Here is a 24788-nt window from a genome sequence, read left to right as displayed (position 1 = left end):
AACACTCCATTCTATCATGAAATGCTACTTGGCTTGGAAAAGTGAAAGCTTTGGGGAAAAGGCAGGCACAGGAATTACCTTCAAATATTTGAAGGCGTTCTTTGTGGGAGAGTAATTAGCACTAAGGGGGTGAGGACCAAAGGGTGGAAGTCACAAAGACAACTTCCAAAAACGAAACAGGTTTTTCTGGATGTAATGCAATGTAGTGCTGGAGAAGGAATTCAAGCACTGGATGGGGGCTGAACAAATTGCCTTTAAGCTTCTATCACCTCAGAGTCCCCTATTCCCTTCCTCCTCTGGATTCTCCACCTCTCTCAGCTCTTCACTGTCTCCTTCTATTGTGCCTTCATATACTGGTGCATTCATTCTTCTCTCATTCAACGAACATTTACTGACCTGCACTGTAAGATACAGTAGCCACCAGCCACATGTGGCTATTTAAATTTATTAAAATAAAATTTAAAAATGCAGTTCCTTGGTTGCACTAACCACACTTCAAGTGCTCAATAACTACACGTGGCTAGTGCCTACCACACTCCATGGCACAAATTATTGAAAGTTCTATTGGACAGTGTGGAGCCCTGGTGGCGCAGTAGTTAAGAGCTACAGCTGCCAACCAAAAGGTCAGCAGTTCGAATGCACCAGCCGCTCCTTGGAAACCCTATGGGGCAGTTCTACCCTGTCCAATAGTGTCGCTATGAGTCAGAATCGACTCCATGGCAAGGAGTTTGGACAGAGCTGTTTCAGACAGCTGAGGTAGAGACGGTGATTACAAGAAGAAAAAATCTGAGTCCTTGATCTTCAGGCGTTCACAGCCTAGCCCAGGAAGCAAAAAAAAATCCAAAGTTACTTACAAGCAGCTAAGACTTACTGAGATCTTGCTGTAAACCACACTGGCTAAAGTGAGCTGAACTCTGGGGATATCAAGGAAGGTTACAAGCGGAGAGGGATTAAAACTCAAGTCTGTCTAAACATGGTTGCCCAAACATCTGAGCCGCAGACCACCTAGCCGGAACAACTTGGGGTGCTGGCTAAAAATGCAGATTCCCTGGCTCCCACCGGAAGCTCTGTGGGCGGGGCCTGGGAAGCTACCTTTTCAACAAGCTACTTCCACTGTTTCTTTTCTGCTCACTAAATGAGGCTCGAGAACCCCTGGTTCACACCACATGGTCCCCTTTATTCCTCTTTCCTCCGCCTCAGGCAAGCCTCTCGGAGCCTCAGTCTCCAGTACGTAAAATGGGGACCTGGAGCCTCCCGAAGTCGAGCCACACGCGTCAGCCGCCTGGCGCACAGTAGGCGCTCAGGGGACGCGGCCCGCCGGGGTCCCGCCCCTCTCGGCCAGCCGGCCGGCCTGCCTACCCTCGCAAATCTGCTCCCACAGGTTCTTGCCCGGCGGCTCCGCGACATGCCCCGGAGAGACCGGCAGTTCGGGGGACACGGGCGACACGGTGGGCACCGGAGTCCGGGTGGTGGCCGACGACTCGGTAGAGCCGGCTGACTCCTCGGGTGGGCCCATGCGGCTCGACACCTGGGTTAGCTCAGCCAAGGTCGCGGTTCCCACGGCAACTGGGCATCCCGCGCGGCCACGACCCGGAAGGAGCCGTAACCCGCGGGGGCGGGCCAGAGACGCGAGATTGACTTCCGGGTCACGGCAGAGCTGGGTCTCACGTGGAGGAGGGGAGGTCTGGACTACCGGTGAGTTCCGAAAGTGCGACGCACGTTCGAGCGGTGCGGGGTCTGGGGTGGGTCTGGGGGTGTACGCGGCGGAGAGCAAAGGAAAAAGCGGGTGATCTCCATCCCAAAAGCCTCCCCTTGCCCTGAGCCGCCCTGTGTGCCTGGCCTGAGGCCGCCGCCTCCAGGAAGCTCTCCCACCTTGGAGCCTGGTTCCAGACCTCGGCGTAATCGCTACTTGTGTGTTTATGCGGAAGCTCTAGCTCGGTGGAGCCATGAGGAACCGATCTCTCCGCCTGGCTCCCTTGCTTCCTGCTTGCCATTCAGCAGCGGAGTGGGGTGTTCAAGTCATCGTACGGAGCCCAGGCTCTGGAGTCCGGTGGACTGGTTTCGAATCCCAGTTTTGCCACTTGCAGGCTTTGTGACTTTAGGCAAGTAAGTTCAAGTCTCCAAGTCTGTGAGATGAGATATTCACACCGACCCTCACGGGGCTACCGCGAGAATTTGAAAGAGCTTTTGCAGGAAGAGTTGCTGTTTGCAGGGGACACATTGCATTTCTTCCCTCCTCCCTTTTGAAAGGATGAACGCATTTAGGGTATCAGGGTTGAAAAGGAGGATCTGCGCCACGGTTCTGAATGGCAGAGAGTGAGAGAAAAGGATCAAGTTGACCAACGACTTCCCCGTGGCCTCTTTGTTCTTGTCGGCTCTCCCGATCCCTCCTCCATCCTGAAGCTCGGCTTCGCTGACTCCACCTTCTCTAGTTTGCACCTTCTCCATTTCCTTTTGCAAGTGCCTCTGCCCCTGCCCACTCACTTAAATGTCAGTATTTCCTGAGGCCAGTCAGAGGCTTAATTACCATTTGTATATGATGATTACTGCATTTATAACTTCAGGTCAGTTACTTTTGAACCTCAGAGCCACCAAACGTGCGCACTTAGATAGCTCAAAGAGCTTCATACTCAGGCTGTCCAAACCTGCTGAGTTCACTCCTGCAGCGCCCCCGCCCCTACCCGGTACCACCCGCCTTCTGTGTTCCTTTGTCTCAGGGATTGGTACCACCATCCTGCCAGTTCTGAGACCTCCGTTCTTCAGAAACTTTCTCGACAACTGGTAGGCTGGATTAGATGTCCTTCCCCAGCACCCTGACCTTACCTTATTACCTGTATTATTAAACATCTTTCCCTCTCACACCTACGTGGTTCTTAATAGCAGGTGTTTTTTCTTGTTACATCTCTGTATTCTTGGCTTTCATTCATTCTGAGTATTTATGGAGCACGTGGTATGTGCCAGGTACTGAGGCAGGCTCTGTGCATATAGCCAGAAACAAGACAGGAATGAATGAATGAGTGCAGTTATTCCTTTGACTCTCCAGGTGCTCCTGTAGCATGTTATGAATGAACTTGAGCTATAGCTCACATGTGGCCTGGCTCCTGGAAGCTGCCAAGAGTGAGACAGGCCCCCATGTGGTCCTGTTGGGCTCTGAGGCTAAGGGGAATGGTGGGTCAGAGAAGGGCCTGACCCCCCCGCCCCCATCCAAACTGTTTCTGGACCCCCCCAGTGCCTTGATGCCATCGAGTCCAGGGAGCAGCAGAGGCTGGGCTGGTGACTGGAGTGAGAGGGTGGGCCAGCTAGAAGCTGACGTGTATTTAGGAACCCAGCCCCTTCTCACAGGCCTCCACGCCTCCCTTCCAGCTGATGGCTGCCAAGTCAGAATCTGAGCCCAGAGTTGCCAAATCTTTCCATTTCTGAACAAAAGCTAGGTATTCTAGCTTTGTGTGTGTCACCTCCAATCATTCAATGTTGGCAATTGATTTGAAATTTTAAAAACAGTGAAACAGGCTCACAAGCAGAATGTGGCCTCCAACTCCACTGGTTTATAGACTCTGATCTGGTTCTCTCATTTTTATGGATGGGGAGACTGAGGCCCAGAGAGAAGCCAAGGCCATATAGCATAAGAGTGTCAGAGTCACCCTTTAAACCCAAGTCTTGTGACTCCTAGCTGGAACTCTTCTCACCGTCCCTTGCTGCTGCTCTTATTACTGGCCAAATGAGGGGGGCAGTTAGGAGAGTAAGTCACCCAGGAAGGAGCTGAGGGGGACTTCATTTCCAGATGCAAGGTGGAAGAGCTTTCTAGATGAGCAAGGGTATTGGGGTTAATTGTGCCACTGCCATTGCCACTGGTGGGTCCGTTGAGAACAGCGGACCTCTTCTCAGGATCTCTGTCCATATCCAGTGAAAGGCAAGCCCACGAGGGCAGGGACTGGCCTGCCTGACTTGACTGCAGTTGTCTCAGTGGCTGGCATAGAGGTGACAGTAAGTATTGCTTGAATGAATGACTAGGCTTAGAGGTTTGAGGAAAATGGGGCAAGAAAAACACGTCAAGTAATTTAGATGGATTCTATGGTTTTTTACTTCTAACACCCCTTTGAGGAAGCAAGTATTATCTTCCTCATTTTCCAGATGGGCAGATTGAGGATCAGGAGCTTTGGTGACTGGACCTGAGGTCAGAGAGCAGAGTTTGGATTTGAACCCAGGCCTGTCTGAATTTAAACTGCATGCTGTTTCTTCTCTCATTTTTCCCTATAATCATTTCCCCTATCCCTAACATTTCAGACCACCCCTTCCAAGAAATATGGCTCTTGGTGATACTTTGCATAATTTAACACAGAGTGACTTGGTGTGGGGTAACCTGTGCCATTTCTTTTTTTTTCAGGGATGATTGCCAAGACCCAACAAGTAGACATGGGTCTTGGGCTCCCAGAGAAAAAGAAGAAGAAGAAGAAAGGGGTCAAAGAGTCAGAGATTCAGTATTCGGCTTTAAAAGGTGATTATTTCACAGCAGCTTCTCCTCGAAGAGCCACATCCCCCTCTAAGAATGTGGTCCAGGCACCTGAAGTGCCTCTAGTGAAGAAGAAGAAGAAAAAGAAAGTCCTTTCCAAGGACCACCTAGAACCTGAGACTGTGTTGCGGGTCAGACGGACAGAAAAGTCGCCCAGCTCCAGGAAGCAGGCCCTTGGCCTTACTGAGTTCCACAGTGGGGACAAAAAAAAGAAGAGGAGGTCCTTGTCAACTCTGGCTGTGTCCCATGGCCTAGGAGTAGAGACCTCTCTGAACTCCAGACAAAGTGAGGAGGAAACCAAAGTTGGCAAGAAGCTCAAAAAGCACAAGAAAGAGAAAAGGGCCCAGGACAGCATAGCCTTCTCAGCCCAGAACCCTTGGCTCTGTGAGGCTGGGGATGCTCTGTGTGCATGTGCTCTGGGAAAGGACTGTGAGGAACTGACAACCTCGGGGCAGAAACGGAAACAGGGGAGCCCCAGGGAACACCGCATCAAGATGAAGAAGAAAAAGAAAATCTATCAGGAGGGAGACTTGCCTCTGGGCCACCTCGAGGTCTTCAGGTCCACAGAGAACAGCCCTAAGAAAGGGAGTAAAAAGAAGCCAGCCAAAGCCGAGGTTCTGGAATACATCCCAATAGGAGATGAGCCCAAAACTCTAGTGAAGAAGAAAACCAAGTCCAAGAAGCAGGCAGAGCAGCCAGGCATTGAGGAGCCAGCTCTGAAGAGGAAGAAAAAGAAGAGGAGGAAAGAGAGCAGGGTAGCAGGAGAATCTGGTGAGGAGGTAAGCTTTGCTTCAAAAATGGACTCTTGCCTTGAGGGAGGGGATGGGGTGGAGGGTGGGAGTGTCTGTGTTTCTGTGCGTGCAATACGTGTGCATGTGCACATCCTTACACGCTAACATTTTTAGTTACAGGAATCCTCATTAAACTGACTTTGCTAGAAAAGGCAGGGGGGTTATTGACACATAGAATTGGAAAGTCTAAGGGCCAGCAAGCTTCAGGAATGGCTGCATCCAGGGGCTCATGTAATATCAATAATACAGGTCCAGGGGTGGATTAACCAGTAAGCGAGGTAGCACTGGCTTACATTAAGCAAGGTAGACATGGGCTTACTTGTGTTTACTTACTTATCTGTAGTGCACATAATTCCGCATGGGTTTTACCACATCCTTGATGTGAAAAACAGGTGAAATTGTGCACTACAGATTAGTAAGTATGCACAAGTAAGCCGGTGCGTACCTTGCTTATTGGATAATCCAGCCCTGCAGATATCCCTTGGCATCGAAACTACCCAAGTTCTCACCACCTAAACTCAGGGTCTGAATAAATTGGGATCACTTTTTGGTCAATCCCTTGCTTTTTGAACTGTTCCCACTTGTTATCCAAAACTCAGGAACCAAAGAGTTTGAGATAACATGGCATCTGTAGCTAACATGGCTTTCCCCAGCTCTGGGCTTTATGTTTTTCTGTGTTGGTTTTAGTCCCAGGCAGGCTCCCTGTAACCCACCACCCTGTGGCAAGATGGTCCCCCAGCTCCAGCCTTTGTCCTAGCAGCTCTGCCACGGCAAAGGAAGAAGGTGGCCCCTTCAGAAGGATTCCAGGGAAAGTTCCAGGGCTGCTGTCACAGGCCTGGCTTGGGTCAGTCTCTCCAGAAGGCCAGAGTGTGAAACCCAGAGTGAGGGGTTCGGGGTCAGGTGCTCCCAAACCACACCATCCAAGATTGGGGGAGGGTTTCTGAGAGGGGCACTGAGGTCCTCTTACCAGAAGGCAGGGAGTGGATGAGGGCCTGGTGAAGACATACCACATTTTATTTACCCATTAACCAGTTACGGTTGCCCTCAGCTGAGACGTGAATGGTTCCAGTCCATCCAGAGGTGCCTTGGAAGAAAGGTCTGGCAGTCTCCCGCAAGATCGTTGTTGTTGCTGTTAGGTGCTCTCGAGTCTGTTCTGACTCATGGTGACCCATGAACAACAGACTAAAACACTGCGCGGTCCTTTGCCATCCTCACAATCATTGCTATGTTTGAGTCCATCGCTGCAGCCACTGTGTCAGTCCATCTCGTTGAGGGTCTTCCTCTTTTTCGCTGACCCTCTACTTCATGAAACATGATGTCTTTCTCCAGGAACTGGTTCCTCCTGATAACATGTCCAAACTAGGTGAGACGAAGTCTCGCTATCCTCACTTCTAAGGAGCATTCTGGTTATACTTCTTCCCAGATTTGTTCCTTTACAACAAGATTACAGCCATGGAAAACCCTTTGGAGCAGAGCGCCCCTCTGACACGCCTGGGGTCGCCATGAGTCAAGTGCCTTAACTGTTTGGACCACCAGGGACTCCGGTGGAGGAATAGAGCAGTGCCTGAGTTTCTGAAGCTCTTTGGAGCTCCCGTTGGAATGGACTAGGGTTGTGAGTGGGAATGCAGGGAGTTAAAGACTATCAAGGTGGTTCAGGCGAGAGAAAAGGAGGTGGCCAGGACTGGGGTGGCAGTACAGAGGGAGAGAATTGGGTGGGTTTGGGTGGTCGGTTTGATGGCAGGATGCCGCTGACAGGGCCTCAAGCTCATCCCTGTACCCCCTGGCCCCTGCCAGCCCTCTCCCACTGTTAGCTGGCCCTTGACCTTTCTTTTGCTGGTTTGGTGCCGCTGTGGGGAGTCAGGTGCCATATGTGGCTGGAAAGAACATGCAGCAAGCTCTGAGTCAGGAGCCCTGGGTTTTTAGGATCAACTTGTCCCAAGCTTTGGGGTGACATTGTGGTAGTCACTTCACCTGGCTGAGCCTCAGTTTCTTTGTCTGTCAAATGGGTTAGTGCCATGTTTAGGGCAGAGAATCGGAAGAAAGAGAACGAGAAGGGCTTTGTTAATGGTGAGGTGTTGTATAAATGGGAGGGGTTGGGATGACAATGACATCTTGGGGTCTTTTCTGGGCTTTGTCACGATCTCAGCTTGGCTGGGCTGTTGGGGCAGAGGTCTCACCACTATGCACTTGAATCTCACCCGACTTTGCCCTCTTATACAGGAACCAGACCCAGACTTAGAAGTGGTATTGGAAAAGAAAGGCAACATGGATGAGGCGCACATAGACCAGGTACGGTGCAAACCCCTCCACCCCCTCCCATTGCGTCTCACCACCCCCAGAGGCACACTTGCCTCCTGCCAGGCCTCAGAAGGGCCACGGACTCCTAAGTCCACCTAGGCCAGGCTCTCTGGCACGCCGCTAGTGGCAGGGACCCCGTGCCTTTCCCCACCTCATGCCAGGAGACCCCTCCAGCTGCTGGGGCTGTGGGGCCTGTCTGGTCGTTTGGAATTCCAAGTCAAGGCCCTCCTCCCTGTGACCAATCCGGAGGGCTTGTCCCTGAGACCCTGCAGCCAGGGGATGGGACAGACCTGCTCAGCCAGGCCCACGGGCCGCCACCTCATGGACTAGCTCAGGATCATTGAGAGATGTTTATCTAGTATAGACCAGCTTCTGCTTCTGTCTGCCAGATCCTCTGGCATTTGTGTCCTGGGTAGGAACTGGATGTTCTGAAATTGGGGTATTTTTATGGTCCTGGATCCCAAGACCTGACAGGGCAGAGTGGTGACCATGTAGGCTTTGGAGACCTTGGATGAGTCACTAACCTCACTGACTCAGTGTCCCCCTGTATAAGATGGGGGTCATGATGGCTCGTGCCTGCATAGGCTGCCGTGAAGACCATACATAGTCGTGCGTGTGTGTGTGTGTGTGCGTGTTTGTAAGGCAGTCAGCACAGGGCCTGGCTCAACTGTGCTCAATAAATGGTCGCCCTTGTGCTTCATCAGCAAGTGCTTACGAGAGCTGACCAACAGGCTGGGAGATGGAGGTGGCCTTCCACTCCAGGAAAGAAAAAAAAAGAAATGGAGCAAGTACTTACCAGAGGGCTGAGTGTGGAGAAAGGAGACATTCAAGATGAAGTGGAAGTTCCATACGGAATCTGGACCTTGGGGGGCTCTCTAGGGGGAGTATTGGGCATAGACCAAGGGTGTGGGGGGCACCTCAAAGCAGCTAGGATGCTGCTGACAGAGCCCCCAGTCCAGAACCTGGCAGAGAGAGACCCTTTCCCCATCCCAGTCCAAGACGAGCTCATGGCGGTTGTCATGCACAGCTCTCAAGGACCAGTGCTGCTCCACCAGGGCTGAGCAGCTGCCCAGAGAGGGCAAAGGCAGGGCCCTGGCTCATCCAGGGTACCTGGCCCTTCTCTTGGCTCATTTCCCAGGTATCCTCAGCCCCTCAGGACGCAGCAAGATCCTAGAACCTGGAGCAGTCCCAGAGACCAGGCACTTGATATGGGCAAGGCCCACCAGCAGTCCGTCTGCTCTTTATTTAATCGTGTCTGTGGAATAGTTTAGGAGGCACCAACGGTTAAGCGGTCAACTACCAGCCAAAGGGTTGGCAGTTTGAACCACCCAGAGGTGCCTTGAAAGACAGGCCTGGTGCTTCTGAAAGGTCACAGCCTTGGAAACCCTATGGAGCAGTTCTGCTCTGCACTCGTAGGGGCGCCATTTATTGGAATCAATTCCATGGCAACTACCAGCTACAACAGTTGAAGACTTTACAACTCTAAAAACAGTTTCTAACCACTTTGCATGACAGATTCCCTCAGTGTCCCACCTCCACCTCTCCTATTTTCCCATTAATGTAAGTCCTGAAAGTCTATGATGGCAAAAATTGGAATATACCATACTTGGGAATAAACCTCACCTGAGATCTGATCACCTAGTGGTAACTGCCAAACCACTGAGAATCACAGCCCCACCAAGCCGACACATAACCTTAACCATCACAGCCAGCATTACTCTCGCCTCGCACTTTGGCATTTGTTACTGCCAGACGTAGGTTGTTAATGCACAAGGTAGTTGGATGGTAGATTTTTTTACTATTGTCGTATATGCAGAATGTTGGATAATGAGACAGTAAGTGAAGAGTAGGTGTACAGCGTCTGCCATACAAGAAGGCAGGTCCTCAGGCAATGCATTTGGGGAAATTTTTCACCTAAAATGATTATTAAAAGCAGAAGTTTAACAAGCTTCAATTTCCAGGAAAATTCATTCTTAAGGGCCTCTGGCTTTTACATGCTGCGTGATAAACAAGACCTGCTTAGTTTCACTCAAGGATATGGAGCTCTCCAGACACTCAGAAGACACTTGACAAAGGTCTACACTGTATTTGGAGGAGAGACTAGCTGGGGGTCACCTTTGTCCTGCCCCTCCACCCCCAGCCCCATCTCTGTCCTGGGTTTCAAGCTCAAAAGAGAACTCTCATGGCTCCCTCGCAACCCTTTTCTTTCCTCCCCCTTGCTCAGGTGAGGCGAAAGGCCTTGCAAGAAGAGATTGATCGTGAGTCGGGCAAGACGGAAGCTTCCGAAACCAAGAAGTGGACAGTAAGTCTGATGTGAGGGCTCTGCAAGGTGGCACGCTTGGCACCCCAACCCATCCCCCCCTGGCATGGCAGCCTGGCTGCCGGTGAAGAGGGGTCGTGGGAGGGCAAGTTAGTCCAGGCCTTCTACAGCAGAGCTTGTCCCAAGCTAATTCCTTTCTTTCTGGAATGGCTGCTGCTTGCCCCTCTCCCTCTGGTGTTCTGGCCAAGTGAGATAAGCAGCCTGAACCTTAGTTTCTGTCTCTGGGTGAGTGGCGTGTCCTGCAGTACAAGTCATGGGGGGCACATTCCGATAAGCTCCTTCCCACTGTCGACAGTGCCCTCAGACAGCTGGTGGGAATAGAGGAGCCTGGGCTGAGGGTGCGGGCAGCAGGCCACTCAGGACTGGCTTTAAGATCAGCTTTCAGGGAAATTTCCAGACCAGGCCTGAGAAGAAAGGACAGGAGCAAGCGCAGTGCAAGCTCCACACAGCCAGCTCTGAGGTGAGCAGCCTGCCTCGCCGCTCCCTGGCTGCCTGTCTGTGCGCCCTCCCGTAGTCGTTCAGCTGAGGCCCCGCTGTGCGTCAGGCACTGTGCTGGGCACTGTGGGTGCCAAGGTGCGTGAGGCCTCATCATGGGGCCCGTCTTCCAGTGCCAGTGGGCAGGATGTGCGGTGGGGAAGCGGATGATAAACAAGACCAGTTCAGATAGAGTGCTAGGAGAAAGAAAACAGAAGAACGAGCTGGTGAGTGAGTGACGGGGAGGCTTCTCTGAGAAGGGGACGCTTGTACAGAGACTGAAGGGTGAAGGGGCTCCAGCCCTGAGAAGGCCGGGGGGCACAGGTAGAGTGTTCCAGTGGTGGAGGGGATGGGGAATGCAAAGCCCAAAGGTGGGAAAGGCTTGGAGGGGCCTGTACAGAAGGCCAGTGTTGGCAGAGTGGCCGGGATGTGGGACGGGCAGGGAGCGTGCACTGGTTCTGAATGTGGTGGGAGCTGCCGTGGGGCTTTGATGCAGGGGCGGTGGGGGAGGGGTCAGAAGGCTCACCCTGCAAGCTGGAGGCCTAGGGAGGTGGCACTGGGTTTAGAGAGAAGGGAACAGCCTCAGGATTGATGTGGAGACACAGCCAGCAGGACTGGTGACTAGGTTAGCTTTGGGGGAGAAGGACAGAGAAGAACCAAGGATGACAGGCAGGCTTGCCTCCGTGGCTATCTTTAAGGCTTCAGGGTGTTCAGAAAAGAACTCTTGATTCGGATCAGAAGCCCCAATACCCATTGCTGGCTCTGTCACTTTGTAGTGACTTCCCCCTTCCGAGTCTCAGTTTCCACATCTGTAAAATGGGACTCAAACCCTGGCCCTGTGAGGTGGGGTATGGTGTGGGGCTTTGCTACCCATAAGTGTCCTTACTCTGTCCTACCGAGCTGAGCAGAGCTGACAGGACACCCTGAATGCGTGAAATAGGCAAGAAATAGGGCTGCGTCATTTGGAGCTCTGGCCCGGGAGGCTGTTCTTGGAAGGACCTGGCAGCAGAACAACAATTCTGGTACACAGGGACCAGTATCTGCCAGGGATGCTTTAGGTGTGGCGCTGCCTCCCAGGACCTAGGACCACATCAGCACTGAGGCACGTGAGGCCCCTGGAAAAGCTTGCTCATTCCAGACCAACGTGTCTGCCTCCCAGCCAGCCTCCCGGCAGCGCCATGCCCAGAACCATGCAGATTGTTAGGCGGTCTCTCCCTAGAAAAGGTAGGCCTGGGGAGCTAATTATTCCTGCATCTGGGCCACTATGAAGCTGGGTGAATTCGTCACCAGTTCACTCAGGGCAGCTCTAGTGACAACTGGTCCTTAGCATTCTCCCAAAGCAAACCTAGAAATACTGCTAGGCTGGCATTGGGCTTGCAAGTGGAAAGTTCCTGGGCAATATGGAGGTCAGCCCTGGGGATGGATAGTAAGCAGAGGTGGGGTGGGAGGAACTACCAGTTATTGAGGACTTAAACATGTGCCAGGCATTATGCTCTGGGCCTGGGTAGAGAAGCTGATCTACTCCTCACTGAAGCCCTGTGAGGGGTTGTTACGCCCCAATTTATAGACCAAGACACAGACTCAGGGAGGGGTGTGACTTGGCCAGGGTCACACAGGTGGGGCTTGAACTGGTAGCTGCCTAACTTCAAAGCCACCGTCTTCTGGGGAAGCAGGGTTTCTTGGCTCTCCCGTGGACATGGGAGGGAGCAGGGTCTTGTCTTAGGCCACTGCTCTGAGGGGCTCTTGAACATTTTCTCCTGCATGGGCAATTCTGGTATGTGGCAAGCAGTGGTAAGGGTGCTGTATTGTCTGTCAGGAGTCAGGTGAGGAGAAGATAAACGGAAAGGCAGCTCCGCACATAAAGGTGGCGTCTGCTGTTGGGCAGACCCGATTGGGAATTGCAGCAGGATTACTAGGTAGGCTTGTGCCCCTAGTGAAACTGAAAGCCTCTGTTTCCTCGTCAGTAAAATGGGAGTAACAAGAGTGTCCCTCTTGTTAGGATTAAATAGGACAATCCACTGATGTGCTCGTTAGCTGTGTGCCTAGTACAGAACTGCTGAGTCCTGCTTGGTGAGGCTGGGGCTGGCGGGGGGAAGGAGAGGGCTTTGGGATCAAGGAAAATGACTACCTTCTTTTCTGTTAACACAGGGAACCAAGTTTGGCCAATGGGATACTGCTGGTTTTGAAAACGAGGACCAGAAACTGAAATTCCTCAAACTGATGGGTGGCTTTAAAAATCTGTCCCCTTCATTCAGACGTCCCCCTAGCATGATCAGAAGGCCCAACATGGCGCTTGACAAGAAGGCGGCCGACACCCTGCAGCAGAACCTGCAGCAGGACTATGACAGGGCCATGAGCTGGAAGTACAACCGGGGAGCTGGCCTCGGCTTCTCCTCAGCCCCAGGCAAAGGCTTTTATATTGACAGGAATGCTTCCAAGTCCATTAAGTTTGAAAATTAAACTCTCTGGGTCTTGTTGGTGGGGGGTGGTGAGCCAAAATTGCTTTTCTTATTCAGTTATGCAGATGAAAGCTATCTGACAGTTGTCTCAAGTTGAACTGCTGCAAAGATTAAGGACAACTATCTTGATGTACTCGAAGGAACCAGGGTTGGGGCAGTTCATGTTTCAGGAGCCAGGAACATCGGAGTGGCTAAAAGCTATTTTCCACGCTAAACACTCCATCTCTATTTGAAGACGACAGCGTGTATCAATAATAGCTAACATCTGTTGGGGGGTCTGGATGGTGCAAATGGTTAACATGCTTGGCTGCTAAGCAAAAGGTTGGAGGTTTGAGTCTACCCAGAGGCACCCCAGAAGAAAGGCCTGGTGATCTCCTTCCAAAAAAAATCAGCCATTTAAAACCCCATGGAGCACAGTTTTACTCTGACACACATGGGGTCACCATGAGTTGGAATCAACTCAGTGGCAACTGGTTTTTTTTTTTTTAACATGTGTTGAGTGTTTATTATGGGCCAGACACTGTGTTAAAGTGTTTTCCTTGCATTATTGTATTTAATCTTCACAATTCTGTGAAATAGGTGCTATTATTATTCCCATCTTACAGATGAGAAAACTGAGGTATAGGGAGGAAGTAATAAAATTGCCCAGGGTCACCCAACCAGTTAAGTGCAGGTATACTTTTATACCCCAAGTCTTAAGTCCCAATTCACTATGTCATGTCCCTTCTAGGCAATATCACCTGGAATACTTGGGATTAAAATGTCTTTTGGTTTAAGAAATATAAGTTCTATTATATGTCTAAATCTCAAACAGGAAGTAAAACTAATGATAAAAGAGGAGAACCAAGCTCATCTTCCCATTCCCCGTCTCGGGGTAGCTGCAGGCTTGTGAAATGCTACCAAGCCAACATGGCTGCACTTTCTCTGCAGGTGTGAAATGTATTTCTAAACCCATCTTGCCTTTGCCAACTGCCTTCAAATCTAAAGCACTGGGCTTGGATTTAATCTTTTTGTGCTTTACCTAGACTCAGCAAGGCATTTTTAAAGTGGTCAGTCCTCCAAAGAGGAGCCCTGGTAGCATGGTGGTTAAGCGCTTGGCTGCTAACTGAAAGGTTAGAGGTTCAAACCCACCAGCTGCTTCATGGGAGAAAGATGTCAGCCTTGGAAACCCTATGGGGTAGTTCTACTCTGTCATACAGGGTTGTTGAGTTGGAATCAACTTGATGGCAATGGGTTTTTTTTTTTTTTTTTTTTGGCATTCAGTCCTCCAAATGACCCAATGGCAGGTTCTTAGATGTGTTTTATTCTTTGTGTCACAAGGAAGAGAAGCACAGGTGACTTGTGTGGTGGAGGTCAAGTGCAGGGAGGCACAGGCATGGGGATGACACAGGAAATGGGCTCATCACTCTGGGGACAATGATTTCCATGTCTCCAAGGTTGGACTCCCCAGCAAACCTCAAAGAACTCCAGGTCCAATGACCTGAGTAACCTGTGTTCACCTTCTTCCCATTCACCTAGCATTCTGCATCCCAAAATACAGGTTCTGATTGGGTCAGTTTCACATCACAACTACAGACATCCCAGCTCAGGCCAGCCTAAACAGGAAATACCATGTTTCACATGACAGGAAGTTCTGATATAAGGCCTTGGTTCATCCGCTCACTAAGGAAACATTCTTTTCCTCTCTGCTCCATCATTCTCAGTGTTGGCTTCATCAGGATGGCAGAAGAATGGCTGTAGCCATGCCAGGCAGCATATCAAGACACTACAAACATTCCAGAAAAGAAAAACCTTTTTTGTGGCTCAAAATGGGTCACATGCATATTCCTGGACCAGCCCCTCAGGGAAGGGGGAAAACCCTCAGGCCATTTAGGAAGGAAGAACTGAGCAGATGCTGGCAAAATGAAGATGATGTCCCCTACTACGCCACTGAGCAGAGGTGAGCCAGGCCACTTCAGATGGCTGGCCTTCCCTGGGCCCTGACCCCTGACCAGCATGGATTCTGTGCCAATGTGCACTAGCAAGAATCCATTTGGTCCACTTCCTTCCGAACAGGAACTTGGCCTTTCACGGATTCATCAGTGAGAGGCGCAATGGAAGAGGCCATCTAAGGCCTAGAGTAGGGTTCTGCATTTGAGTTGGAAGGCACCTCCTCCTTTAAGTGGGGAATAAATCTCTCCTGTCCTTATCAACACTGCAGGAATCTGCTCTGCAAAAGGGAGCCAACTATTAAAATAGTTTTCATCTTGCCAAGAGATCACACTACAGTGTGGGTGGGCTTGGGTCATCAAGATTATGTTTGTTCAGGGAACATCTACATCAAGTGGCATAACATAGTACATAAAGAAAATGTTCTACATCCCACTTGGGTGAGTAGCATCTAGAGTCTTAAAAGCTTGCAAGTGGCCATCTAAGATACATCTATTGGTCCCATCCCACCTGGAACAAAAGGGAATGTAGAAAACCAAACACAAGGAAATATTAGCCCAAAGGGTTAAAGGACCACAGATTCCACCAGCCTAAGACCAGAAGAACTAGATGGTGCCCAGCTACCACCACCAACTGCCCTGACAGGGATTACAACAGAGTCCAGGACAGCAGGAGAAAAATGCAGAACAGAATTGCAAATTCACATAAAAAGACCAGACTTAATTGGTCTGACAGACTGGAGGGACCCCCGAAACTACAGCCCCGGGATGCTCTGCTAACCCAGAGCTGAAACCATTCTCAAAACCCACTTTTCAGACAAAGATTAGACAAGCCTATTTTTTTTTTTTTATTTTATAAAACAAAAGGTGAGGAATGTGCTTCTTAGTTCAAGCAAATAATACCAGATCAAACTGGCAGCTCCTGAAGGCAAGAAGGGACAGGATCTGGACAAACTGACACAAGGAACCAGGGTGGAAAGGAGTATGCTATCACATTGTGTGGATCGCAACCAATGTTACAAAACAATGTGTATAAAATTTTGAATGAAAAATTGAGGTGTGAAATTTGATCTAAAGCACACATACACATACACAAGACCCGGCGGGGGGAGATGTTTGGCTGTTTCAAGGAGTGATTCCAGAAAGTGGATGGCCGATTATCCACTGTCTCGCCCCCATGTAAGCCTTGGTGATGGGGACGGCTGTCATTGGAGTGTGATGATCAGGCCATTCTTCTCCCTCCGGCCATTTAGTGTAGTCTCTGGAATAGGACTTGATTTTGTAACTCAGTGTTATCACCATTAGCTCTTGTCTCTTGGATGTTTCTAAAAGTTCCATTTGGCCAAGGGAAACTTGTTTTAAGTACATGGGAAATTGTGAAGCTGGGTCTAAGTAGAGAAGGTTGGGCCACTAAGGCAACAGGATGCTGAGTGTCCTCCAGAATGAGCCCCTCTCTTTGCCTTGGTGGATGCAGACCACCATTCACTCCAGTAGCAGGCCGCTGCCCAGCAGCAGTCTGGGGGAACTACTATCTATACTTCTGGGGTTGTTTAGCTGGGGCTCCATCCTTTGTAAATTAATACTGGCTTAAGTACCCCCACCCCTTCTTTGTCCAGTGTCCAGTGCCCTCCCCAAGGCATCTGCATGTTTTTCCACATTACTTCTTGCCTGGATTTCCCATGTTCTCCTTCAGTAAGTCTTGGCTGTGTGTAGAACATAACCTGTCTCCACTGGAACAATATACTTTTTAGACTTCTGCTCAGAATTGAGGGGAGGTCTGCCGTAAGACAGCTGAGATCTATTTAACTAACAACCGTGTTCTCAGATCCATTTGCCATTTCTCTCTCAGGGATTTCTCACTGGCCAAACCCCCTTCTATGGCAAGGTCCTTTGCACATAATCTCAGCTGTCACCCCAAACCTCACTATTCTTTCCACTGTACTCCTTGTCGCAATTCCTGCTCTCTCTGCCTTGGCCCACTTGGCTCTGCCCCAAGGCCACCTTTCCACAACTGGCCAGGCCCATCACAACTATTTTTCCTAACAGATGTAGTTCTCCCCTAACAGAAATTGTGGATTCAAGTCTACAAACTATTACAATTCTTTAGGTCTTGTGGTAAGCAGACCAATGCCCCACCCCAAAGATGTCTACATCCTCATTCCCAGAACCTGTAAATATGTTAGATTACAAGTAGTTCCCCCATATCCGTAGTTTTGCTTTCTGCAATTTCAGTCACCCATGGTCTGAGAATATTAAATGGAAAATTCCAGAAGTAAACAATTCATAAGTTTTAAATTGAGCGCTGTTCTGAGTAGTGTGAAGAAGTCTCACGCTGTCCCGCCTGGGTCGTGATTCATCTCAGTCCAGCGTACTCATGCTGTATATGCTACGCGGCCATCAGTCACTTAAGTAGCCATTTTGGTTATCAGATCGATTGTCACGGTATTGCAGTGCTTGTGTTGAAATAACCCTTACTTTTCTTTTTTTTTTTTTTTACTTAATAAGGGCTCCAAAGCGCAAGTGTAGGGAGGCTGGCAATTTGGATATGCCAGAGAAGCCGCAAAGTGCTTCCTTTATAAAAGGTAAAAGGTCTTCAAAAGATAACTTGAAGAGACTGACCACATTCACTTAACTTTTATTACAATATATTGTTATAATTGTTGTATATTATTAGTTATTGTTAATCTCTTACTATGCACCTCATTTATAAATTAAACTTTATCAGAGGTGTATATGTATAGGAAAAAAACAGTTATACATAGGGTTTGGTACTATTCGCTGTTTCAGGTATCTACTGGGGGTCTTGGAACATATCCTCCGCGGATAAGGGGGGACTCCTATGCAAAAATGCGAGGCAAAGGGAAATTACCATAAGATTGCAGATAGACTTAAGAGTGCTGATCAGTTGACCTTAAAACAGGGAGATTACCCTGGATTATCGCGGTGGGCCCTGTGTAATCACAGACCCAAACCAAACCAAACCCACTGCCTTCGAGTCGATTCTGACTCATAGCGCCCTACAGGACAGAGTAGAACTGCCCCATAGAGTTTCCAAGGAGCACCTGACGGATTTGAACTGCTGTCCTCTTGGTTAGCAGCGATAGCACTTAACTAATACGCCACCAGGGTTTCCATGTAATCACAAGGGTCTTTGAATGTGAAGGAAGGAGGCAGAAGAGCCAGTGTCAGAGAGGCTTGCTTGATGTGACAAGACTCAGCCAGCCACTGCTGGCTTAGAAAACAAAGGGGGCCATAAGTCAAGGAATGCAGGTGGCCTTTAGAAGCTGGAAAAGGCAAAGAATCAGATTGTCCCCTAGAGCCTACAGAAAGGAAGGCAGCCTGTTAACACCCTGGCTTTTAGCCTAGTGAGACCTACGTAGGACTTGTGAACTCCAGAACTCCGTAACGATGAAACTGTTGCCTTAAGCCGCCAAGTGTGTGGTAACGTGCCACAGCAGCCAGGGGTAACTGACAGGGCTCAAGCAGAAGTTTCCCTCTTTTTTACCTTATTTCCTCGAATTCTTGCTTCGAGTCTTTATCTTTGCATCCTTCCTGACAGTAGCAGATTTCATCCTATGCAGACTGATTTTCAGAGACTGGTTTATTGATTTAGTAATGGGCTGGGGAAAAGCGCACATAAGAACACACAAAATCTAAGCTGCCGAGGCAAGGCAATGGATGATGCGGAAGCTCCCTTTGACGTAACGCACACCTGACCTAATGTGAAAATCCAGGTTCAGGTCGATGTCTGGGCAACATAAACTCACATTTGCAGCCTCAAAGTAAAAGAAATGACTTGAAGAGCATACTTTGTGACTTCGCCAATGGTTTTTCACTTAAATAGCGTCGTATAAGTAAACATGGTATATAAAATAATTTTAATGGAGATAGCGGTTTTGTGACATAAAGGCCACCTTGGATATTTAGATAATACCACAAGGCTTTCTGAGTTTTTGTATGTTTTGTTCAGTAAAGGGGAGGAAAGTAGGCATCCGTTAGTGTCTACTACCATTCTTTCGTCGATTTTCTCAAAAGAATTTCTTGGGTGGGAAGAGGGGGCAGGAGGTGGAGTGGGTGTGGGTATGGTCATTACTGAGTTGGCCAGAAAATGCATTTTCACAGCACAGTCTTGCTTTTACACTATCCAGTAAGAACATGAGTATATAAGTTTATATTTAAAAATCATTTTACTTTCTGAGGTTAACTGCTAACTGTGACTCTGGCGTTTTGCACACACAGAGTAAAGAGATGAAATGTCATCTATGGCCAGTGTATAGCTTCCCAAAGTCCCACAGTTTGGGACACTTTTAATCCACAATGTGGATGCGTTTTATGGGGAACAGGTTATACGCCAATCAATATCACTGCTCTTACTACTTCAAGATGTTGGTGGAAGGTTGTGGCTGTAATACAAGACTCAGATTCCACCCAGCTGGCGATAGTAAAGTAGCCAGAATTGTATGCCACTTAGAATTACAGGTGAAAAGCAGGCCGGCCTAATAGGCTTAGATGTGTTCTCTTTCTTCTGGAGAAGAGTCAGAAGTAATTAAATGAACAGTTACGAACATAGAATATTCCTCCAGGACGTTTACTTGGTTACAGTGTACTTGCCACTGGAGCCACTGCAACTCTCAGGTTTGACCTCACTTCTTCCTTTGACCCACCAACATGCTCTGTGTCCAACTGAGAGCTGCTTTTGACACACTAGGAGCTAACTGAGCCATCTGCCTTTTATAAGTCCTCCCAAGTGGTGTGAGCAACATTCGATTCCAGACTTTGGGCCCTCAGATTTGGGGGTAGGAACTGTGGCCCCTGAAAAGTGGACGCTTTTCCAAGGTGATTTTCCCAAAATACGACCGAAAATAAAGACATTGCTTGCATTCTTTAGTTTCTCTCTTGCTAAAGGCCCACCTGATTCTTCTTAGGGCTTATGAGACCCTGAAGGCCACTTGTACAACGAAGCACAGAGATGCTGCTGCTTGCTGAGCAGGATTTGATGTGAATGCTCCCAACCCCCGCCCCCTTCACTGTCAGAATAATCTGGGCAGCGGCCAAGGCAGGAGGCAATCTGTACATATGTTTAAAGAAAACAACAAAAAAAAAACCCTGAAAACAAATAACCTTCTGAATTCCAGTAAGAGTCTGGGGCAAAGTGTGTCTCTTGGGACTCAGCCCCAGAACCCCTGGGCCCAGGCCTGGGGAAGGGCCAGGGTCAGGTCCGTGACTGCAGAGGGAGTCTCAGGGCCAGCTCCATCAAGTGACTCATGTCTGGTTGTTTGCTTCGCTTCTTGATGTATTCCAGAGTTTTCACCTAGAAAGAAAAAGACAGAACCATTTCCTTTCTGGTCTAATTATCCTTGGAGCCTAAGGCTCCAACAAATCAGCCATCGTGTAAGTTTATGCGTTCTAACAAATTTTTTTTTTTTTTTTTAACAAGAGACTAGGTGAAGTCTCTGAAGGATGAGGGAGGGGAAGAAACCAGCAAAGTTTAAAAATACAACTTCTTAGGTTACAACTTGCTCTTGTAAAATCAGATTTGGGTGCAACCAGGGAATGACTTGGTGTTTTAATGTGTTTGATCCTTTTATTCAGAGGGAATAAACTTTTAATGCCATACTTTCTGGCCCTAGCAAGTGGACGGCAGAAATCTCAGGCCTGGAGCCCTTCTAAAGGGGAGGCTGCGGCTGCTGGATGCCCAGGCTGAGGTGAGGCCAGGTGATGTCAGGTTAGTCAAGCCCCATGGCGGGCCTGTCGTGCTTGCCAGGGTCCTGTGGTCTTATGTGTTTGCTGAGGTGCCCTCTGAGTGCCTCACCATGGTCCTGGTGTCTGCACAGCCATGCCTCTGTGCCAGGTGCCACAGGTTGACGGAGAGCTGGTTCAGCTTGTTGTTGCGCAGGTCCCCATGGGCCAGGATGCTGTTAAAGAAGGAGAGGCCCAGCGAGCTCTGGCGCTTCAGGGCCTGAAACAGACAAGGAAGGTTACTGCCTCGCACTGGGGCGCAGGCTGGGACCAGCGGAGCCCTGTGGACAGGTTCTCTGGGCAGTGCTGACTCTGGTGTAGGTCACGCCTTGGTTCAAATGCCAGCTCTGCCATGTGTTTGCTGTAGGGCCTTGGGGCAGCTGCTTCACCTCCCTGAGCCCCGATTCTTCATCTGTAAGGTGATACCTATCCTAGGGATCTCATGAGGATTAAATGAGATGATATATGTAAAGCACTTAGCTCTGTGCCTCACAAGAAGCAGGAGTGAGTGATACTTTCAGGAGACTGAACTCTAGGGTGGGATCAAAGAATGAAGCTTAACCAACCAATGATAAGTCCTCTTGCTTTAATGCAAGTAAAATTTACAAATGAAAGGCTAAAGTGTCTCTTCCAGATGTGCCACCAAGCTACCTAAAACTGCAGCCACTATTCCTGTCCCTCGGCTGCTGGTAGTAAAGACTAAACAACAGCTACCACCAGCCTTGAACTGAGCTCCCCAACGCTTAAAGCCCACATCCAGGTTTTACAAGAGTCATTTTACACTCTGACGCCAGCTCAATAATCTGATATCACAGGTACCGTACTAAAAAAAGTCCAAGCAAAACGTCAATGTAGACCAAACCTAAGCCACAGCTTTGAACGGTATAAAGATAGAAGGCGAAATAAACGTCCGGGATGCAACAACAAGCTGAGGAGAAAGGATACAACCTCCCAAAGGTAAACAAAGGAGCCTAGGAGGCCCAGTCAACAATGAGCCTTTGCTGTGTCATGGAGCCCATGTGGCCAGGTAAGGGTCACACGTCTATGCTAGACACTGCAGGGCAATGCTCAGGCCCTGGCTGGGTGGTCCTGGCTGGCACTGCAGAGCGTCAGGGCTGCCAGGAGCCTCATGCATTGGCTCCATGCCCTGGCCAGTAATGGGTGTGGAGCCTTTGTTGGGAGCCAGGTATTGATGTGGCTCTGTGCTTTACACAGTACACTTCATTTAATCTTCACAATGACCCTCTGAGGTAGGTTCCTTTATAACCCCCTTGGTAGGCAGAATTCTAAAGCTGTCCCCCCAAAATCCCATCCCCTGGTTACTCAAACACAAACCTAGGTACTGCTGTGAAGAGACTTTGCCGATGGAATTAAAGTTGTAGACCTTAAAGTAGGGAGATTATCCTGGATTATTTGGGTGAATCTAGTCTACTCACCTGAGTCCTTAAAATTAGAGAAATTTCTTAGGCCAGAGTTGAGAGAAGCAGCAGAAGAGGAAAGCTGAGGAGAGGTAAGGCAGAAGGGGAGGCCAGACAAATTCAAAGCACAGAAGGACCTCCTGCCTTTAAAGATGGAGGCAGGTAGGAAGCCAGGAGCCAAGGAATGCCAGCAGCCTCCAGTGCTAAGAATGACCCCAGGTGACAGCCAGAAAGGAAATGGGGACCTCAGTCCTACAACCACAAGGAACTGCTCTGCCAACACCTCATGTCAGTGTGGAAGCAGATTCTGCCCTGAGCAGAGCTCAGCCAGCCAATACCTTGGGTTCGGCTTTGTGAACCCAGAGCAGGGGACCAGCCCAGCCAGCCCTGACTTCAGATCTACAGAACTGAGAGATGGTAAATGGGCATTGTTCAAAGGCACTAAGTTTGTGGTCATTTGTTACGGCAGCAATAGGAAACTAATATGATCCGACTTTGCAGATGAAGCACCTGAAGCTGCGAAGGTTAACTTGCTCAACAACCACGGCTAATTAGTGGCAGAGTGAGGATCTGAGCTCCAGCTGTCCATCTCCAGAGCCCTCCCCTTGTACCCACAGCACCTCCTCATGTCCCACCCCCAGGTGATAAGACATGCCCATAGACCTCCGGCTAGCCCATATTTTTAAAAAAACTCATTGCCATTGAGTCGATTCCAACTTGTAGCGACCCTATAGGAGAGCCAAACTGCCCCATAGGGGTCTAAGACTGTAACCTTTCGGGAAGCAGACTGCCACATCTTTCTCCCATGGAACAGCAGGTAGCTTCAAACTGACAACAATTTGGTTAGCAGCTGAGCATTTAACCACTGTGCCACCAGAGCTCCTTAGCCCCGTATTAGGAATCCAAACTCTGAAGAGGCTCAGAGGCCTGCCCGATGCAGCTGCCAGCTGCAGCTGTGCCGTTTTATCCAGGGAAATCAGGGATGGTTGGAACAACTCCAGGTGGATAAAATCGACTTATCACCCATCCATCGGTCCATCCAGCCATTATTCCACAAATAGACATGTCGAGCCTACTGAGAGCCAGACTCTGTGCCCACCCCCTCTTGTGGCTTCCCCCAAGTCAGAACATTAAGTCTTTTAGGTGGGGGGGGGGGGGCGCCAAGGAGTAGCTTCAGATGCAGTTGGGTGAGGGAGGCTGAGTGGCAATTAAAAGACTTGGGCCCCCAAATTCAGCCTGCCTTGGCAACAGCCCAGACCAGGTGGCAGTCACAGGAGCAGCTGAGCCAACGGTGAGATGGCTCATTGAGGCACGGGGGCCAGCTGTGCCGCAGGCCTGGCACCTACGCACAGCCTCATTTACTGTCTGCCAACTGCCTGCTCATTTATTTTACCGGACAATGCAGGTCTGCGTTAATCAGGAATCTGGGCAGAGAGCACAGGTGATTTCAGCAGGTTCCTGCCCATTCTGCACACCTTTTAAGCCGGCCCTTGTCTGACTCTTGGGAGAACAGGAGGACCCCATTTTCTGCTTAGATCTAGAAGACCAAGCGAGAAGAAAATTCTATTTCAGATCCAACTCAAATAGTCTCCCCTGAGAGAGACCCTTTAACTCTACATTTCACTGAAGTAAGAGAGCCTTTTTAAAACGTCAAACAAGAAACACGATCTCTGAGTGGCAATTTCTCCACTCTGTATCTTTTGAATAAGCATTTTACCCTAAAAAAGCTCAATTCACATGTGTTTTAAGTGCCACCACCCATTAAAAATAAGCCTGTTAGGGCCGGGTGTGAGAGATGGGAAAACATGCCAACTGATATTCTAAGACCCAGAAAAACACAAATGTGTTACTGAGAGAATCAAATCAAGGCCTTGAGCCACCTCCTCTCCACAGAGATTTTAAATAGAAGAGTTTCTTTTTACTCTTTCCCTATGAGAATTGCCATTTCCAGGAAGCTGGAAGGGTCTGGCACGGTGCCTGGCTTCACCACACCCAAACAACTTCATAAAGCTCTTCATTAAAACAGGCCTGGCTCCTTCGCGTGGATGGAAAGAGTGGTTTTGGTATGGGGCTGCCAAGAGCACTGAGAAGAGATGAGACACTTGGGAACAGCGGCTGGAGCTGCCCTCCCGAAATCTGACCCCTCTCCCTGGGCTGTAAAGTGCCTGGGCAATAACCCCGGCGCTCTTGGATCGCCAGACTCTGGAGGACTTCACCTCCAGGGCCCCTGCCACCAAGTGGCTGCCTGTGCTGTATTTCACAGGGCAAATGAGGATGGCAAGTTCCATTTCAGCTCAGTCCACCCGTATTTATTGAATAAATGCGCATATGGACAGATGTTTTTACCATCACCACCCAGTAAAAAGACAAATGTTAAAGTAGTTCTACATTCTATAGCTTTGGGCTTTCTTTTCATTGTGAGCTGGGAGGGGGCAGGGTGGGGACAGCTACAGTCATTTATGCTGTCGTGGCTGCCTCTGATTAAACCCAGCCTGTTAAATTTTTGGGTTTTTTTTGTTACATTAGACTGAAGAAACGTATTTTCAAAACCACATTGCCAATTTTCCCTGGATGCAACTTGCCAAATACACATCACATCCCTGGGCTAGAAGATAGAGCCAGAGCCCATAGGGAAAGGAGCTAGGAATCACTTTTCATTGGGGTAGGGGTAGGGGATCTAAATTAGTATAACAAGTTCAAGCTGAAGGTGCAGGACGTCCATTTTTCCTGTAGGGTATCAAGGGCTCACTCCTGAAAGCAACCAGACAGACAGAAAACCATGGTCGTTAACCCTCACTGAGAGCTCCTGTGACCATGCTGTTGCTGTCAGCAGCCAAGCACTTAAACATTG

At 49.4% G+C, this 24788-nt stretch overlaps 3 protein-coding genes across 11 annotated transcripts in view; 1 reads left to right on the top strand and 2 right to left on the bottom strand.

Moving 5' to 3' along the window:
* The window catches only part of IQCK (IQ motif containing K), a 271465-nt gene extending 269491 nt beyond the window's left edge, over positions 1-1974 (bottom strand). For 6 of the 7 annotated variants that reach the window (XM_049904892.1, XM_049904893.1, XM_049904896.1 and 3 more), the window contains exon 1: positions 1360-1516. In XM_049904892.1, coding sequence (XP_049760849.1) covers positions 1360-1516 — 157 coding nt within the window. Of the gene's footprint in view, positions 1-1359; positions 1517-1872 lie in introns of those variants that run through there. The other variant, XM_049904899.1, reaches the window with a different exon arrangement.
* KNOP1 (lysine rich nucleolar protein 1) lies at positions 1515-15605 on the top strand. Of its 3 annotated transcripts, none has more exons than XM_049904887.1 (5): positions 1515-1695; positions 4385-5289; positions 7522-7590; positions 9824-9901; positions 12542-15605. In XM_049904887.1, exons 1-5 carry the CDS (start codon positions 1515-1517, stop codon positions 12851-12853), a joined length of 1545 nt encoding a protein of 514 aa, XP_049760844.1. In that variant the 3' UTR covers positions 12854-15605. The 3 variants fall into 3 exon arrangements, with proteins under 3 accessions (XP_049760844.1, XP_049760846.1, XP_049760845.1); XM_049904889.1 differs by lacking the exon at positions 1515-1695 and adding an exon at positions 1756-2102; XM_049904888.1 differs by lacking the exon at positions 1515-1695 and adding an exon at positions 1756-2106.
* A 1921-nt stretch (positions 15606-17526) lies between these two features.
* VPS35L (VPS35 endosomal protein sorting factor like) overlaps positions 17527-24788 on the bottom strand; it is a 133644-nt gene continuing 126382 nt past the window's right edge. Inside the window, exons 30-31 of the mRNA XM_049904886.1 lie at positions 20593-20739; positions 17527-20091 (exon numbers count right to left, since the gene is read on the bottom strand). Of these exons, the coding sequence (XP_049760843.1) occupies positions 19993-20091; positions 20593-20739 (246 nt within the window). The 3' untranslated portion in view covers positions 17527-19992. The remainder of the gene's footprint in view (positions 20092-20592; positions 20740-24788) is intronic.

The sequence above is a fragment of the Elephas maximus genome, chromosome 12, assembly GCF_024166365.1.
Source record: "Elephas maximus indicus isolate mEleMax1 chromosome 12, mEleMax1 primary haplotype, whole genome shotgun sequence".
In the NCBI taxonomy this organism is placed as follows: Eukaryota; Metazoa; Chordata; class Mammalia; order Proboscidea; family Elephantidae; genus Elephas; species Elephas maximus.
The sequence above is the reverse complement of the archived record's forward strand: the minus strand, read 5'-3'. Positions and strand labels throughout refer to the sequence as shown.